General features: G+C 40.4%; 1 protein-coding gene across 1 annotated transcript; it reads left to right on the top strand.

Annotated features, from left to right (window-relative positions):
* Nucleotides 1-115: 115 nt before the first annotated feature.
* SEC61A1 (SEC61 translocon subunit alpha 1) lies at nucleotides 116-11,897 on the top strand. The gene is made up of 12 exons (XM_040568842.1): nucleotides 116-269; nucleotides 1,940-2,007; nucleotides 2,641-2,706; nucleotides 2,809-2,887; nucleotides 3,736-3,867; nucleotides 4,663-4,772; nucleotides 4,866-5,019; nucleotides 5,469-5,629; nucleotides 6,268-6,465; nucleotides 6,868-7,059; nucleotides 8,648-8,724; nucleotides 9,559-11,897. Exons 1-12 carry the CDS (start codon nucleotides 263-265, stop codon nucleotides 9,743-9,745), a joined length of 1,431 nt encoding a protein of 476 aa, XP_040424776.1. The 5' UTR covers nucleotides 116-262; the 3' UTR covers nucleotides 9,746-11,897.
* Nucleotides 11,898-17,040: the final 5,143 nt, after the last annotated feature.

Below are 17,040 nucleotides of genomic sequence, written 5' to 3'. Positions count from 1 at the left end.
GCCGCGCGCCCCCCTCCACCACCCGATTGGTTGCATTGACTTGAAAGGACCCAATAAGCACCCGCGTTGGCTGGCGGGCGTGCTTCACCCCGTGAGCGGTGCAGGCTGGGACTTGTAGTCTGCTTGCCGCAGGGTGTGCGGCGGCGCCGTGGGACGCGGCGCGTGGCAGGAAGCGGAAGGGGCAGGGGGCGGCTGGGCTCAGTCCTGACGTGTCCCTGCCGGGCCGCCGCCGCCGCGCTCCTCGCTCCCGTCCGGGGCCGCCATGGGCAGTGAGTGCCGGGGGTGGGGGCTGAGGGGATGGGGGCTGAGGGCTGAGGGGATGGGGGCTCGGGGGATGGGGGCTGAGGGGGTGCAGCTCTGCCCCCGCCAGCCCCCGGGCCGCTGAGCCCAAAGCCAGGCCTCTTTGCCCCGCTCGGGGGGTGCCCTCCCTCTGGTTTGGCTGTTTTCCTCTCAGGGGGAAATCCCATTTTCCTCGTCCTCCGGAATGCCCTGTGCTGCCCAGCCCGGGCTGTGGCCGGCCCAAAGAAACAGGGATGGGCTGTCAGGTGGGGGGCTGGTCCTAGTGCTGCGGCCAAGGAGCGCTGCTGTTGTCAGTACGCAGTCTGGAAGTAACCCCAGTGAATTAATCTCTCCACCTCTCCTACGAAGAAAGGCTGAGAGATCTGGGGCTGTTCAGCCGATAGAAGGGAAGGCTCCAGGGGGACCTCGTTGTGGCCTTTCAGTACCTGAATGGGGCTCATAAAAAAGATGGAGAGCGACTCTTTGCTTAATTGGATAATGACATGATGCAGGAGAATGGCTTTAATCTTAAAAAAAAGGGGAGATTTAGATTAGAGATAGGAGGAAATTCTTCACTCAGAGAGGAGTGAGGCGCTGGAACAGGTTGCTCAAGAGGTTGTGGATGCCCCATCCTTGGAGGTGTTCAAGACCAGGCTGGATGAGGCCCTGGGCAGCCTGATGTAGTGGGAGGTGTCCCTGCCTATGGTGGGGGTTGGAACTGGGTGATCTTTGAGGTGCCTTCCAACCCAGGCCATTCTATGAAAGTCTTTGTAGGTTTCCTACCGTGAGAAGGAACATGCTAACCTCTTGAAAAGCATCTTAGGCAATCTGAATATTATCTGAGGTGTAGGAGAGGCTCACAGCATGGTTAAGGTTTAAAACCACAATCTGGTGTACGTTTTTCAGGCCAGTAATACTTTGAATTAAGAAATACTAAACTTGCCTTCCACAAAGAATTAGAAGGTTATTGGTAGTTTAGTTCTTCTGCGTTGTCTTAAGCATTTCAATTCAGTCCAAAATGTATTTGCAGTCTTAGGTTTGCCTTGAGAAGCTTAGCATTAACTCTGTTCCAAATCAGCTCTGATTGCTTGAAGGTGAATTTGTGACACTGCAGATACTGTTCTTTTGTGGTTTTTTCCCAAGACTGAGACAGACAGCTTTGACTCTTCTGATATAGGAATACGTCCTTTTAACTAGGAGGTGGTCAGTGCATGAGAACTTCTGGAAAGTAACTTGAACTGTTGCACATGAACAGTATGTGGGAATTCTTCAGCTGTATGTCCCAAAAGTAACCCCCGACTTGTAACTATCGAGGGTATTGTATTTCTCAAATACCAGGGTAGTTGAGAAGCTAGTATGAAATGAAAGTTCAAGGGTATTGATAAACTTGTGCGAAACGGTAGCAGGTTTAATGTGCTGTCATGTCAGCCTACTCAACAAAAGGAGAAAACTTCTTTTTTCCTGTTTCCAATCCACATTGTACTTATACAGAGGCACAGCTAGTAAGGTATACATATAAAGAGACCACTTAAAAAAAAAAAGCTTTGTCCTTAAGTGCAAGTTTTAACACGTAAAGAATCCAAATTCAATTTTATTTGAGCTTTTCCTGATGTTCTTTTATGTGTGTATTTATTTTGTCTTTTAACTAATTTCTTTACAGTAAAATTTCTGGAAGTAATCAAGCCCTTCTGTGTTATCCTCCCTGAAATCCAAAAGCCAGAACGGAAGGTAAGTTGGTAAAATTCTACTCATAGGTTTATATTTCTGTCATATGATATGTTTACAGCTTAGTTTGCCTTTTTTTTTTTTTACCTGTAGGAAGAACGGCAATTGTGTAGGCACAGTTATTCTTAGTGGAGTGCTTGTGCTTGTCATCCTGTACCATGGATGCTTTTGCACAGATTTGGTTTTGTCATAGCAGTGAGATGTTGAAAGCAGTGTGTATTGGAGTGTAAGCTGAAGTCACTTAAAATAACAACCTGAAAATCTTTACTACCTAAGTTCTAATCTAAGATTATTTGTTAGGATAAGTTTCTCTATATTGATGTGTTCCCCACCCCAGCCCCTCACTAGAAGCTCTTTCTTGTGAAAATGTAAGACTTGTTTCTCTGGAAGTACTAGAATTACCTTTCATTTGTATAAGCTTGTTTATTTGGATTAAAGCTTTAGTGAAGCTTTGGCTCTCTGTAGCATTAAAGGGATGAAGAATGAGTTATTTTGTTCAGAATGCCCTATACTTTGTCCCTTCACAAGAAAATCAAATGCACTTGAGTATATTGGTATGAAAGTTTACCGATCGACTAGATCTTGTTATATCAACAGCTTTATCATCTTTGTTTTTTTTCTTTTTTTTTCCTTTAGATTCAATTTAAGGAAAAGGTACTATGGACAGCTATCACACTCTTCATCTTCTTAGTATGCTGTCAGGTATGCTTCTTTCCACTGTTCTTAAAAAAGAGCCGAAATGTTTAATGGACGTTATGAAGTCTCTAATTTAATCCTATTTTCTTCTGTTGGCTGGTTATTCAGATTCCTTTATTTGGCATCATGTCATCAGACTCAGCAGATCCCTTCTACTGGATGAGAGTGATTTTGGCTTCAAATAGAGGTATGGCCAGTCTTTCTGGAGGGCATTTTTGTAATGTGAACCAAAATGTTTTTGGACTTTTTCTTAATTTGTGGTCTGTTTTAATGAAGATGAAAAATGAAACAAAGAGGAAAAAGTTCTTCTGTGTATTATTATACAAGATTATAAATCACTGTGGCATTGCACAAAGTTGTGCCTTTCCACAAAATGGCTTTATGGCTGGCTATATGCAATCTGTTAAGTGCAAAAACTAAGAACCATTTTGTGGGGAGAAGGGATTAGCAGAGAGACAGTTCCTAATTACCTGCGTTGCTGCTGGTAATGTCTTCCATGTATCTTCCAAGCTTTTTGAATCATATTTCAACCTGTATTTGCTTGTGTTGTGGTTTTCTGGGTGACATCTTTGGGTCTGCCTCACAGAAGATTAAAATTCTTATCACTTCAGTTTATTGTAGAGGCCTTTTAATGTAGCTGTTAATGAAGCATCATAATGAAATGGGTGTATAAGTATGTAACTAGGAGCACTCCTGAAAAAAAAATCTTGTGTTTAAAGTTATAAATAATAAAGTGACGGATCGTCAAAGACAGAAAACAAATTCCTACCTTCTCCTATATACAGGAAAGCTGTTCCTGACAGCACAAGTCTTTTTCAGTGAATATAGTTCTTAAGGTACTGAGAAGGACTGCATTACTTACCAATCTGACATTTAACCTGGTTCTGTTATCATTGAAACCTCTTATATTTATGGAGATTTGGGGTTTTATATTCGTCATGATGCAAGGGGTGGAAAGTCAAACTTTAAAGGAAATATTGGGGTGCGCCATCTCCAGGCATCTCTGAAGTTCCTTGTGCTTCCTGTGTCTGGCAGGGACGTTGATGGAGCTGGGCATTTCACCTATTGTCACTTCTGGGCTCATCATGCAGCTCTTGGCAGGTGCCAAGATAATTGAAGTTGGTGACACTCCAAAGGACAGAGCTCTCTTCAATGGAGCACAGAAACGTAAGTAACAGCTGGTAGGCCAAGGCAGAATGTTTTAGAGTATGTAACCGTAACAACAGATACTGCAAACCTACCCTGTGGTGAGCGTTGGAGTCAGATGTATGGGCTGCTGTCATGCTGTGTGTTCACATTGTGCTACCAATTTCTTTATTTCAGCAGTCTCTTATTGGCTGCTGTCTGGCTCGCTAGCTGTTAAGCCTCAAATAGGTTTGTAAAGGAAATGTATCTGTGCAACTGACATTGGTACTGTAATCTCATCGGGTAAACTAAACAATATATAGACTGTGTGGACCTAAACTTTGAATCGTGTTGGTCAACATTAATAGATACCTAACTTTTTTAGATTAAGTTACTAGCTGTAGTTGTTGTTACCTTGCAGTTTCAAGCATGGCTCTTCTTTAGCAATAAGAGAGAGATGGCTTTTAGATAAACATGAATATTCTCTAGCTGTTTTGTGTGGCACCACATCTCCTACTGAGCTGTTTACTGGAAAAAAGAATCATACATAGCTACAGTAATGTCTTAACGTTCTCAGAGTTTTCGATATCTAAAGACACCTTCAGCAACCTAAAATATCTGCTTCTAAATGTATTTGCTTTTGAACTCTTTGCATATATGTATTTTCAAATATATAGATTTCAGACAAGAAACTTAATTTGCCCTTGAATTTAAATATGTCCCATGACTTATGTATTCCTTCCCAACTTCCACTACTGATTGATTTTATATTTCTCTAATTGCCCAGGGACATAAATCTCCAGGACAAATGCATACTTTCTTTTTTGTGTTCTGCAGTGTTTGGAATGATCATTACCATCGGTCAGTCTATTGTCTATGTAATGACTGGAATGTATGGAGACCCATCTGAGATGGGTGCTGGTATCTGCTTGCTTATCACAATTCAGGTAATTTCTAGTCCTCTTCCTCTAGTTCTTAGTTTTTTAACAAACAAAAAGGGAATGTGAGTAATGCTGGTTTGTCGTTTTGTTTTACTGTAGCTTTTTGTTGCTGGATTGATAGTTCTGCTCTTGGATGAGCTCCTGCAGAAAGGATATGGTCTCGGTTCTGGCATTTCCCTCTTCATTGCTACCAATATCTGTGAGACTATTGTGTGGAAGGCATTCAGCCCCACCACAGTGAACACAGGACGAGGTAATATGGCATAGTCTTTTCTTTATTTGCATTAGATTTGAATTATTTTATTATATAAAACATAATAAACCAAGTTACCTGCCCCCTCTAGTCTTCTAAAATTCCAACTCTATACATTCTTACATAGAATAGTACAGTGAAAAAAAACTTTTTTTTGAAAGAACTTCATAAATGTCAATGTTTTTAGAGAGCTGTAAAGTTACCCCATTTGGTCTTTGGATAGCGATTAGTTTCTAGGCTGCTAGTGGGGGATTTCCAAAAATTCTTGGAAAGAATACAACTGATGTGAAGAATGACAGTTGCAAAACTCTGTGCCCTCAAGGTGAAAAAGCTTGGGGAAATCCCCATATGAATCCTGTATTTTGGAAGGATGCCTAATGGGACAAAGCACCGAAGTCTGTAGATAAACGAAGCATGCTTGACTTGACTTACTTCTTTTTCTTTCCAAGGCATGGAATTTGAGGGTGCCATCATTGCTCTGTTCCATCTTCTGGCTACTCGTACAGACAAAGTCAGAGCTCTCCGCGAGGCCTTTTACCGTCAGAATCTCCCCAACCTTATGAATCTGATTGCCACCATCTTTGTGTTTGCTATTGTAATTTACTTCCAGGTCAGTTGGAATAAAGAGGACCGTAAAACTATTTGTATGGAAAAAGATCTGTAATCTGCTTCTTCTTACAAGAAGTTATATTTTCACTTTCAGAAGATTCATTTTTATGCCTGCAACATCTACATGTTTATTTAATAGTAGCTTATTTTAATCAGTTTCCGTGATTACTGTAGTCATTCAAAAGATTTGAGAGCTGCTGGGGAGGGTGGTAAATGTGTGTGTGTAATGTAGCCTAACAAAAGTGCAATAGCATTTTCGCTGGAAAATACTTTGAAGTCTTTAAGTCTGTGTATCGCTTACTTGTTCGTTGCAGGGAGCTACTGGAGAACATCAGAAGTTTTGAGTAGTTATATGTTTCTTTTCCTGGACACAATGTTCAGTCTTCTTGCAACTTTAGATGTCTTCTCACATCAAAGTGTTTCGTATCTTTTATGAATTTAGACAATCCTGCAGGCTTTCAGGCCCCTTGTAAAAGTGTTTTCACAGATGGTCCTGTGGATAGACTATGTGTACTTGCAAAAATTAATTGCATGTTGTTTTCTGTTGCTGTCAAAGCTTTGCACTTGCAATTCATCACCTGCGGAACAGGTTCATGTCATCAAGGTATAATGTGGGACTTTCCTTTGGAAACTTTTCAGGGCTTCAGAGTGGATCTTCCTATCAAATCTGCTCGCTACCGTGGCCAGTACAACACCTACCCTATCAAGTTGTTCTATACGTCCAACATTCCCATTATTCTTCAGTCTGCTCTGGTGTCAAACTTGTACGTCATCTCCCAGATGCTTTCTGCACGCTTCAGTGGCAACTTACTGGTTAGCCTGCTGGGCACTTGGTCTGTGAGTATTATTCCTTTTAATCTTGCGTACAGCTCTGTAAGAGTGCCGTTAACATGCGTAATTGAAGAGATGGTCTCTGTAAACATAAAGGCACATTTCTACGGGTGGTCATGTACGCTGAAGCTCCTAGATTAGTAATTTGTTTAAATTGGTGGAGTATGAGACTTGCTGTGACGAGTGTAGATGTTAAGTCTCCATTTAACTAGGGCGGGTATTTTTACTGTTCCTTATTGTTTTCTGTTTCCACATTAGAAACTGCTTATGATAGTAAAGTTTTATCTTTGTGTGCTGCTGTAAACACAGTGATGTACAGTGACATAAAGGTGATATGTAACTCCAGTCTTAGCTTAATGGCTAAGAAATAGTGAGAAAATTTGTTGACTGCTTGCTTCCTTCTTCTAGGACACGTCATCTGGCGGCCCTGCTCGTGCTTATCCTGTTGGTGGACTTTGTTATTATTTGTCACCTCCAGAGTCCTTTTCTTCAGTGTTAGAAGACCCCGTCCATGCAGTTGTTTATATTGTATTTATGTTGGGCTCCTGTGCTTTCTTCTCTAAAACATGGATCGAAGTCTCTGGCTCCTCTGCCAAAGATGTAAGTTTAAAATGACAAATGATGTAAGCTTACGTGATGAAAACAGAGGGGCTGTTGTAAAATAAATGCTTTCTCCTGAAATAGCTGTTAGGCTGGTAATCACCTTAGTAATATTTGTCATTTATATATATAGTGATTTTGATTCTGGATCAGAAGGGGCTTTTTTTTAAGTGGGGAGGATGAAGGTAGCATGCAGGTATTTTTTGCCCTGTTTTCTTTACTGATATTTTTTTCAAAAGCAACAACAACAATAGACAAATAGTTGCTTTTATTGGCATTAGGAAACTTCTGACATTGCTACAAGAATCTGATCAGTGCGAGGGCAGGCCAGGTAACACACACTGAAAACTCTTTAGTGCCAAATGACAGCTACGCTGTGTGCAAGGCAGCTGCCACTTAACGGATATTTAAGTTTTACCTGCAAGATCCTTTCTGGCATAAAAAGTTTTTTGTTTGTATTGGGGAAGGTTAACTACAAGCTGTTCTTTTTAACTAGAGAGACCTGATAACTGACAATGTAGTGCAGTGTAGTAATGTACCTGTGACTAGCTTTTTTAATTTCCATTTGTGACAAGATATTCGATACCCAGCAACTATATCATTCTGAAATTGAAATTGGAAAACAAGATGGGAATAGTTGTCATCGTGGTATGCTTGTATTACGTGGTTTGGGGTAGGAAATCAAGTTTGACAGCCAGATAGAATGGTTTAATCTGTTCTTTAATAACTATGTGATAGTTGAATAGTTAGCAGCACGAGCACTCTCTCAGCCTTGCATCCAGCTGCTTGTTATCAGATGTGCAGGGAGGCACTCACAGCTAAGTATAGCTAGATTTTCTTTCAGTTTAAACCAACATGCAGCTTGTAACACTTCAGTATAGTTTCTGGATACTGGAGAAAAGTTATAAACAAGGTCAAAAATAAAAATAGATAAATCATTACTTAAACGTTCACAATATAGTGGAAAACTGGTAGCTTAATGATCAGAAAGTGTTTTCCCAGTACGTTTGACCGAGTGACAGGCAACTTCCTCTGCTAGAGTTCCAGTTCCCCTCAGTTGTTAGTAGATGTTTGCAGGGCTCTATTGTAATACCATACAATTGCAGAAATCCATTTAAAGATTAATATGCCAAGAAGGGATTCTTTCTCAGTCACTTCATTTCTAATATGGTCCCACAAATAAGTAGTTAGCTCAACTGATTGTGGGAAACGGAACTGTAAGAATGGACACTTCATGGGATATTCTTACTGACGTCCACTAAACCCTAATTAGGAGATGGTAGGTAGCAAAACATGAACTGAATTACATGTAGGATAGCCTACCAATTTCTGCATTTTCCTATTTTCAGTAGGACTAGAATTATCCAAAAAGCTTTGCATAATTGACATTGTAGAGAAGTGCCTGTGACTGCAGTCTATCCAAGGTTAAAATACTAGATACTTTTAAATCAGATGAACAATATACAGTAAAACAACAACAAAAACAGTTTACTTGAAATGTCTTGCTTCTGTTTTCTCATAGTATTAGGTTCTGTGACCTTGGCAAATGGCACTAAAATAACTCACTCTGTTCCTTGATTCAATACAGGTTGCCAAACAATTGAAAGAACAACAAATGGTAATGCGAGGCCACAGAGAAACTTCAATGGTACATGAACTAAACAGGTAAGCTACACATTTCATTGGTTATTTATGCAGAGTGTTACAGGAAAGCACACTGCAAATTTTGCTTTGAGTTCCGTTTTCTGGATGCCAGAGTGTGGCTATTCCTGAAGCTTTGTTGCATGCATGAGACACAGAATGCAGCCTCATTAACAGCTGGATTTGCACAACACAGCCTTGCAGTTAGAAACTGTGCCTGAATAGTGAGAGTTTGTCTATACTTTACTGCTTCAAACTGATGAATGGTATTTTTAATGTAATTGTTAATGTGTCTTAAGGGTACTGTTTTCAGAGTAATCATTTCTCAAGTTAGTAGCTACTTAAATACAGTAGGTGTAAAAGTAGGCAGCGGTTGATCCCTAGCTTTTCTGATTACAGGGTGGAACCTGTGCACCCTTCATGTTACAGAAATGTTATTGCAACTTCATGTTTCACTCGTCTGCAAGTGACTTGAAGATCTAGTAGCCATAAATTTGTGCTTAATTACATGGGAGATTGGAATATTTTCTTGTCTTAGCTTAGCATGTTTTTCCCTTCCAGTCAGGTTGAATTTTTCTATTATACTATTGCATGTGCCTTATCTTGGATTGGTGGACCTATAACAGTAAAGAATATCCTGCCATTGTTTTTTTTCCATTCATTTAATTTGTCTTTTTTTAAGCACCTGATTTAGATTATCTATGCAGTCATTTCTCTGTGGGATTGGTTCTCTGTGGGAAAAACTAGCCTCTGATTTAGATACCTCCCATAGGATTAGCAGTATATGGAAACTATTACATTTGAAATATCCTGAGCAAGCTCTAAGGGTACCTTTTCTATTCCCACCTTGTTTTACAGGTACATCCCTACAGCTGCTGCATTTGGTGGTCTCTGTATCGGCGCCCTCTCTGTGTTGGCAGACTTCCTTGGGGCAATTGGGTCTGGAACTGGAATCTTGCTCGCTGTCACTATCATTTATCAGTACTTCGAAATTTTTGTAAAGGAACAGAGTGAAGTTGGCAGTATGGGAGCTCTTCTTTTCTAAACCTAGCTTCTCATGGACCCAAGGAAAGAGGGGAGAAACACTCTCAAAAGTGTCCAATCAGATGCAAAGAAGTAATGTAAACTTGATAATGTCATTCTATAGGAACATGTTTTAATAATGTTTCCAAAGCGCATTCCCTTATGTTCAAACTTTTCTAGCATACTGTTTGCATTTTATAGATTGCTGGGGGAAAATGTGCAAAAATTTTTTTTAAGAAAATTGTTTTTTAATTATGTGTTAAGAGAATCAGCTCTCTGAATTGAATTTAGTTCAATGACTCTTGAATTTTTTCATCCCCTTTGAAAATTAGTATACCTGAAGCCTTTGCAGGTTTTAATAAAAAATTGTGGGGAGGGTTGAATGCTTGGAAGGGATTTTTTTTCCCCCCATTAAACATGTTTTTGTAGCTCCTTTGCAGTAGTGGTGAGAAAACTCTCCCCCTAATGCGTGAGTTCCATAATTATGGTTGTAAGCACAAACAGTGTTTAATATGTTCAGTTTTGTGTTTTTTTGTTCAAATATGGCAGATTTGGAAGGCAGTCCTTTCTTTTCACTAAACATTATCTCTAATTCCAAATGTCTTGTCTTGTAATTACTGAGCTAGACCTTGACCGATGTTGAATACTGGCTTGAGATTGTTGTCAAGTTTTGGTAAGAGATAGGAATGTCATCTTTCCCATCACCCTTCCTCCATGAGCAGAAAACTCAGGTCAATCGAGATTCTGCCAGAGTCTGTGCCTAGGAGTTGCACCTTCTGAAACTTGGTAATACCGGCAGCTTTGTAAAAACCTTTTAATTAGTTCTCCTTGCCATTAACTGTAGTCCTAGTTCTGATGCTAGCTGAAAGAAATGGATGTTATGGCTGATTAGATGCATATCTGCTTGTACCCTTTGCTAAAGGTAGTTTTCATCGATTTAAAAAAAAAAAAAAAAATCTGGTCTTGTAGCAATCAGGACATTATCTGACTACTCATATCTAGTGAATTTTGAGTCTCACTCATATCACACAAAGGAGTGTGAAAGGATGTACATACTTGTCTCCTTTTTCTGTAGTCATGTAGGAGGCTTTTCCATCTTATGATCTAATTGCCTTGAATGGTGCATAAAAAAATACTTTTTCAGAAGGTATTGGGACTCCTTTTCCAGCATCATGCCTTCAAAATGGAGAACTTGCTATAAAAGGCTTCAGTGGACCAGAATAATCCTTAAGTTATCCATTTTTTTTAGATTGTTAATACTAATTAGGTGGCTAGGACCAAATGGAAATATTCATGTATGAGATGAGTGTTGTAAATATAACTTTTCTCCGTCAGTATTGGACAACACAGAAACCAGAATAAGTTACAATGTTGGAATGTTTCTCAACACTGCATCAACATGCCTTCGGTGCATTTTTGCGTGTTGTGCTGACTGACAGTATATGAATTACTTTTTCTGCTCGGAGTGATGGGACTCGGCTATGTACCCAAGGGACACAGATGACATCCAGAAACACTTGTTAATGCACTGAGCTCAGATGCCAAATGCATGAGAATTCTGCAAATCGAGAATGAGATTCACTTTTATGGATAGGTGTAAGTCCTGGGGAAAAGATCACAATTGGAAAAGGAACAGAAGTATTGAGATAAAAATATCTGTGAAATGCTTACTACCAACTGTTCATTATTAATTCACACTACGTTCTGTAGATCTCCTGTATTTTATAAAATACTGGCATGCCACAGCACAATTTTGATGTGAAGTCAGGGACAGTTCAAAAGTGGCTTTAAAGGGAGAGGGAAGGAGTATGGTGTGGTTCTTTTTCTTTTTTTGTTGTTGTTTTTTTTCAGGAAGCCCAATGTGATTTTTTTATTTGTAATAAAAAGGACTCCACTTCTGGGTATGCAGTTCTGGCTGGGCTGGAGCTGTACTTACATTTTTGGTCATATCATCTGTTTGAACTGGTTGCAGTTTAGACCATCAGCTCGAGTGTCTAAGCAGCACTTGTTCTGTGCATCTGTATTTTTGTTGTCTTGTGCTGGAGTCTTTGTCTATTATCAAGCAGCTATGTCCTCAAAGCAGGACCTGCTGATCATACAGTGGATGTTCACAAAAAGAAATAATGCCTAAACAATCTGCTTTATACTGAAATAAAGTACATCTTTGGAGCTAATGCTTGGCTTTTAGTGTTTTGAATACCGTTACAATTCTAGTAATTGTTGAATGCTGTTACCTGCCCAAAATACTGTGCAAGAGATCCCTCTCAAAACAGCTGTTTAGAGCGTCAGTGTAAAATAAAGTTTGTACTTGCTCCAAGACCTTCTCTTAACAATAGCTTGCCAAAATAACAAGGCCTTAGCCATTCCTCTGGGCTTTCCTGTTCCAGAAGAGAGACATTTGAAAAAGTGCTTCACAAGTAAATAGCAGGAGAGCAAAAAATGGTACACCAGTTTAACAAACTTTTTTCGTATCAAATATAGTACCAGTCTTTTTTTTGTATGACATTAATGCTAGGGTATTAATTGCAACAAAACACGAGGGCTGGTGATACCCCAATATTGTTTTGCACACTGAGTTTTTAAACTGAAGTTGGAGTGAGTATTAAAAAACAATCGAAGAAACACAACAACTTCCTGAAGTAGATACCTAAGCTAATTTAAATACCATTTGCAAGAAATGCAGCCAAGATTTTGGTCACTTGAAGTCATTTTAAGCAGTACATGGATTTCTCCTTTTTTTTCTATGAAATTTGCATTAATAACCTGCAGGAATATTATGTAATCACATCTGTGATCACAGAAGTAAGTGAAGTTAGTGCAGAGGTGACAAATTATCCACAAGAGACCTATTTGAAATACTGACACTAAGGCAAAGTTTGAGATCCTCTTTCTGCTGGTAGCGTTTTAAGTGAAATTCTTCGTGTAGCTTTTTGTTCTTCACAGCAGATTTCATGTGAAAGCTCATAAAGCTTGTGCTGCTAGGTAAGTGATGGATGCTTGATTTCTGTCACCCGTTATTCAGGAAGCTTTAAGTATACTCTAGATTATTTAGGAGTTCACCTGTTCCTAAGGACTATGTCCATGTAGTTTTGAGGCAGGAAAAGGTCCCATTGTTTACCAAGCTCAACTATTTTTGTTTGTTGTTGGATTTTTTTTTTTAAATCCTTTTGGCTGCAACTGTAAAGGTTGTTGCTTTATTTTATGAAAGGTTTCATGACTGCATTCCCTAGATTTCTTCCAAGGAGAGCCTTGTCCGTACACTGTATACCTGTGATCATGTGTGAAATAGATTTAGTAACAAACAAGCTTTCAGCAAAGGAGGAAGCAGAGAGGCTTAGTAGCTGTTTTTCCTAATTGTTCTTCATTAGCAGCAAAGAATATCAAGCCTTAGGTTGCCTTGATTTTTTTATTCTGAGTTTGGGGAGCTTCACACAAGTTTCTGTAAAGCTGCTACTTGCTTACTGACACTGTGCGACATAAGTGATGCATCCTCACTGCCCCGAATGCTAAAACTCACATATCCTTGTGTGCTGGCCGAGCTGCTGCCTCATTCCCGCAGCTCGTGCGCATCTTTCCAAATGCGTGCTGGCTGCTGAGTGTTCTCCCCAACAAAGAAGGGGCTTTCAGAAGAAGTGGATGGGGAGGGAGACCAATGACATTTCTGAAAGTTCTGTTCGGTACGTGGCTTGGGTGGCCTGCTGTCTCGGTTTCTCCCTCGCTGCTCCTTCTGCCAGCTTTCTGACATGAAACTCCAGCCTTTGCCTGCTTCCTGCCTGGAAAGGTCACGGTTTGAACCGCGGCCAGCAGCGAGCGGCGGTGCTGGCACCCTCCCAGCTGCACAGGGAGATGTGCAGGTGTTCAAACAATGCCTGCTTGTTAGGGGGGCTCGGGCCTGTGAAACCCAGGCCCTTCCAGCTTCATCAAGCCTCCCTGAAGGACGGGTGCTGGCACGCTGAAGGAGAGCGTTTGCCCGCCTGGTGGCAATGTTACACTGCAATTCAAGGCACCGGGTTCTGCAGTTTGGAAGAGAGCAGTAAAATAAGCATTAAATCTGTACTGAATGTGTGTTCTCCCTCTCTCTTTTTTTTTTCTTTTTTTTTTTCTTCACTTTGCTGCTATACTGATGGGTGTCATACAATGTAAAAAGTTTGGAAACAGAGTTCACCAATGTTTCTTTGTAGGTCCTAGAATCAGGGCCAAGCTTGAGGTGGTTTTAATCTGAGATGCTAAAAACGATCTCTTCCTTTTACAGCGTTTATAAATACTTAGAACATTGTCTAATATTTTTCAAGCCTTCTAAGTGTCAAAGAGGCAGTGTGTTACAGCTACTTAGTCTGCTCAGTATTGCTATACAATTTAAGCCTAGATTGAGACAGTCAATGGGATTGGAAAGAAGGCAAGAAAAGAAGCATTTAAAAACAAAATCAATATTCTGAGCTGGGGACCTAATTAGTCAGCTAGACTTTAAGCTGCTGTTTTATAGCATACGACTGCATGGATCTGCTAAAATTGAAACACTTCAGCGGGCCAGGTTCTAACAATCCTCTGGCTATTGCTAATGTGATGCTGGCCAAGCTGGCAGTGCTTGGCAGAAAGGAAATACCCTGACAATTGGCACCTCCTTTGTCAGTTGTATGAGAGGGGCTGGAGGCTGAATGAACACAGACATGATATACTTTGTCATTGCAGAGCGGGCTGTCAGAGATGGGATGCCTACTCAGATATTTCTTGTTGGAGAACAAGAAGACTGGGCCAGACAATCTTGCAGCAATATGAATACCTGAGAGCTTAAAATAGGAGCAAATAAAAGAGAAGAACAGTTAGGATATAAATTTTTTAAAAGCTATGTTTCAGATCTTTTTGCATTGCCTTAGAGAAAATCAGGATATGTGGCACATGTATCAGCCCAGATTGCCCTTCTCATAGATTAAGGCTAAAGTGGATGGTTCCAAAAACGGTGTGAGCACTGCTGCAGGAGTATTAGCCACCTGAGGCGGCTCTTACCCACTTCAGTCCTCAGCATGCCTTTAGCCAGTTGATGTTCTTTCAGCTTTGGTGTGTCTCTTCTGTATACCTGTGGTGCGAAGGTGTATAAAAAAAAGGCAGCTCCAGGCATTCAGGAGCAGAAAACTTAGTGAGAAGAATATTTTGCATGATTAACATCATGATGTAAGTGGGAATTGTGTTTTTGTTTAAATTGCTATTATTTTTTTTTGCTAGCAGAAGAACAAGGAATTGCAGCTGCTGCATTCCAAAGGGCCGCAGAACCATTCCTAATGCAGCCAGTGCAAAGGCTCACCCTGGCCACAGGTGTAGTCATTTATATGATGATTTGGGACTGCAGAGCTCAGCTGTGGAGAGCAGGTGGTGGGAGTGGGGTGAGAAGTGATAGCAATGTGAAGGAGCTGTGGGGAAAAGTAATGCCTAAGGCAGTGAGGAGAGGAGACATGAAGTTGATCTGTGTTGGTATGGTGTGCCCACGCCTAAGATGAGTACCTCTAAGAATGTTCCTGAGCTCCAGGATTTTGCTGACAACAAATGGTGAGTGTATTATGGTGATGGTAGTTAGCGTTACAAAGGGGCATCTGCCTACTGGATTTCCTCAGTAAGAGAAAGCCATGAATACCTGTGTGCTGTAGAAATTGATGTTTTGTTTATTGTTGGTATCCCAGATTGGCCTGGTGTTCCATTTTCCATGTACAAAGTCATCTTTGCTTTCTGTGGCTGTAGAACTTGTGCGGTATGGATATTTGTTTGTTAAAAATATTTGGAAAAGGAACTTAATTCTCGAAGGCTTCTTGAGGATGGAGTTTGAACTGGCAACTTTTTTTTTCTTAAAAAAAAAAAGAAGGAACACAAATTTATCTTACAATTTAACCAGGCCCCTCTTGCTTTGCATAACCCTTGGCCAGAAGAGAGATTTAGAAAGGGAACATTTTAACTTTCTTATGTAGGTAGAAAAGATCTGTTTTATTAGCTTAGTTCCTCCTATTTCTTGAGTAGTATGGGCTGGTGGAAGCAAGCCAATGTTTGGGTGAAGTCTTATCTCATTTAATGATGATACCTTAGCCTAACACAACTTTCTGCAAGTGATGCGTTGCTGCTATTTTTATTTAGCTTTGAACGCTTTTATCTGTTCTTCTATAGTGGATAGTTGGAAGTTTGCATGATCCTTTAAGCTGTAATGGCGAAGGGTATCTCATTCCAGTTGTATGGCAAATATACCAAAGGGTTTCTGGTTTTATGAAGTGGATTCTCAGCTGTTGTTTGCATTGAGTTGCTTGTTTTGCATGGGAGCACTCATTTTGGTGTATGGTGATTATAATTACAGCATGAGAGATATTTTGGCTCTGAAGATGTCAGTCTGAATCAAAAAAAAAAAAAAAAGAAAAAAATTGGGTGGAAAATAAAGCGGTGGTGCAGAGAATGAAGACCTGGACTTGTCTCTGGTCAGCCAGCTGGTCTCTGCAAGAGTCCTGACTCAAATGTGTGTCTGTGCCGTGCCGTTCCTGTACTTGGCTTCCCTTTTCCACTGATGTTGTCTCTTCTTGAAGCATGTGGAAGAAATGCCAACTCTGTAGAAATTGAAACACAGATCCAAACTGCACACATGTATGCATATAAAATAGGTGTCTTTTAACCATAACCATGAGCTTCTAATTAATGAAGTAGAAGTAGTGCACTTCATTGTGTCCTTAAGCCTAAAATCAGTGTGTCAGCAGTGAGCTCAAGCCTGTAGTAAGAAGAGGGTCAGAGAATTGAGTGGTCCGTGTGCCAGCATGGTCATGCTTTTCTTTCTTCGCATGGAATTGCTGAGAGATCACAGCCTCGATATTATTTCATCCTTGTATAATATCTGTACTTCTCCAGAGAGCGTTTCCGTTATGCGTAGTTCATTAAGCAATGGTCAGAGCTTTGAGTACCTGCAATTCATCAAGTTTAACACTTTACGTTTACTATAAGAGAAGGCAAGACTGTTTCTCTGTGTTCTCAGTTCTTAAAAGTACTTGCTATAAAGTCAGCTCAAATCTGTGTCATCTGACTAAGCAGAGGTGACAGATTGATGCTGGTGGGGTTCTCGAAGGTGTCATCAAAGAAATAATGAAATTGCCTGTTTCTGACTCAATAAACACAAAGGCTGTCACGTTGCTGCAGCCCAGGGAGCTTTGTATGAGTATAATGAAGTAAAAATGTCCTGTAGAAACAAGCAGGAGTTACGATTATTTAGCCTGGGCTTCAGCCTTTAAATTGAAAAAGCCAGGTAAAAGCCTCTGTCCTACTTCAGGCTCTTTGTGTGACCACAGATGGATCTGTAGT

The sequence above is a fragment of the Cygnus olor genome, chromosome 10, assembly GCF_009769625.2.
Source record: "Cygnus olor isolate bCygOlo1 chromosome 10, bCygOlo1.pri.v2, whole genome shotgun sequence".
NCBI classification, from domain to species: Eukaryota; Metazoa; Chordata; class Aves; order Anseriformes; family Anatidae; genus Cygnus; species Cygnus olor.
This window is presented reverse-complemented; position numbering and strand designations above follow the sequence as displayed.

Excerpts from the sequence above, each read along its gene's own strand:
- SEC61A1 (XM_040568842.1), top strand. Across the intron at positions 5,020-5,468 it reads CACAGTGAACACAGGACGAG|GCATGGAATTTGAGGGTGCC; the intron begins GTAATATGGCAT and ends TTTCTTTCCAAG. Across the intron at positions 6,466-6,867 it reads GCCTGCTGGGCACTTGGTCT|GACACGTCATCTGGCGGCCC; the intron begins GTGAGTATTATT and ends TCCTTCTTCTAG.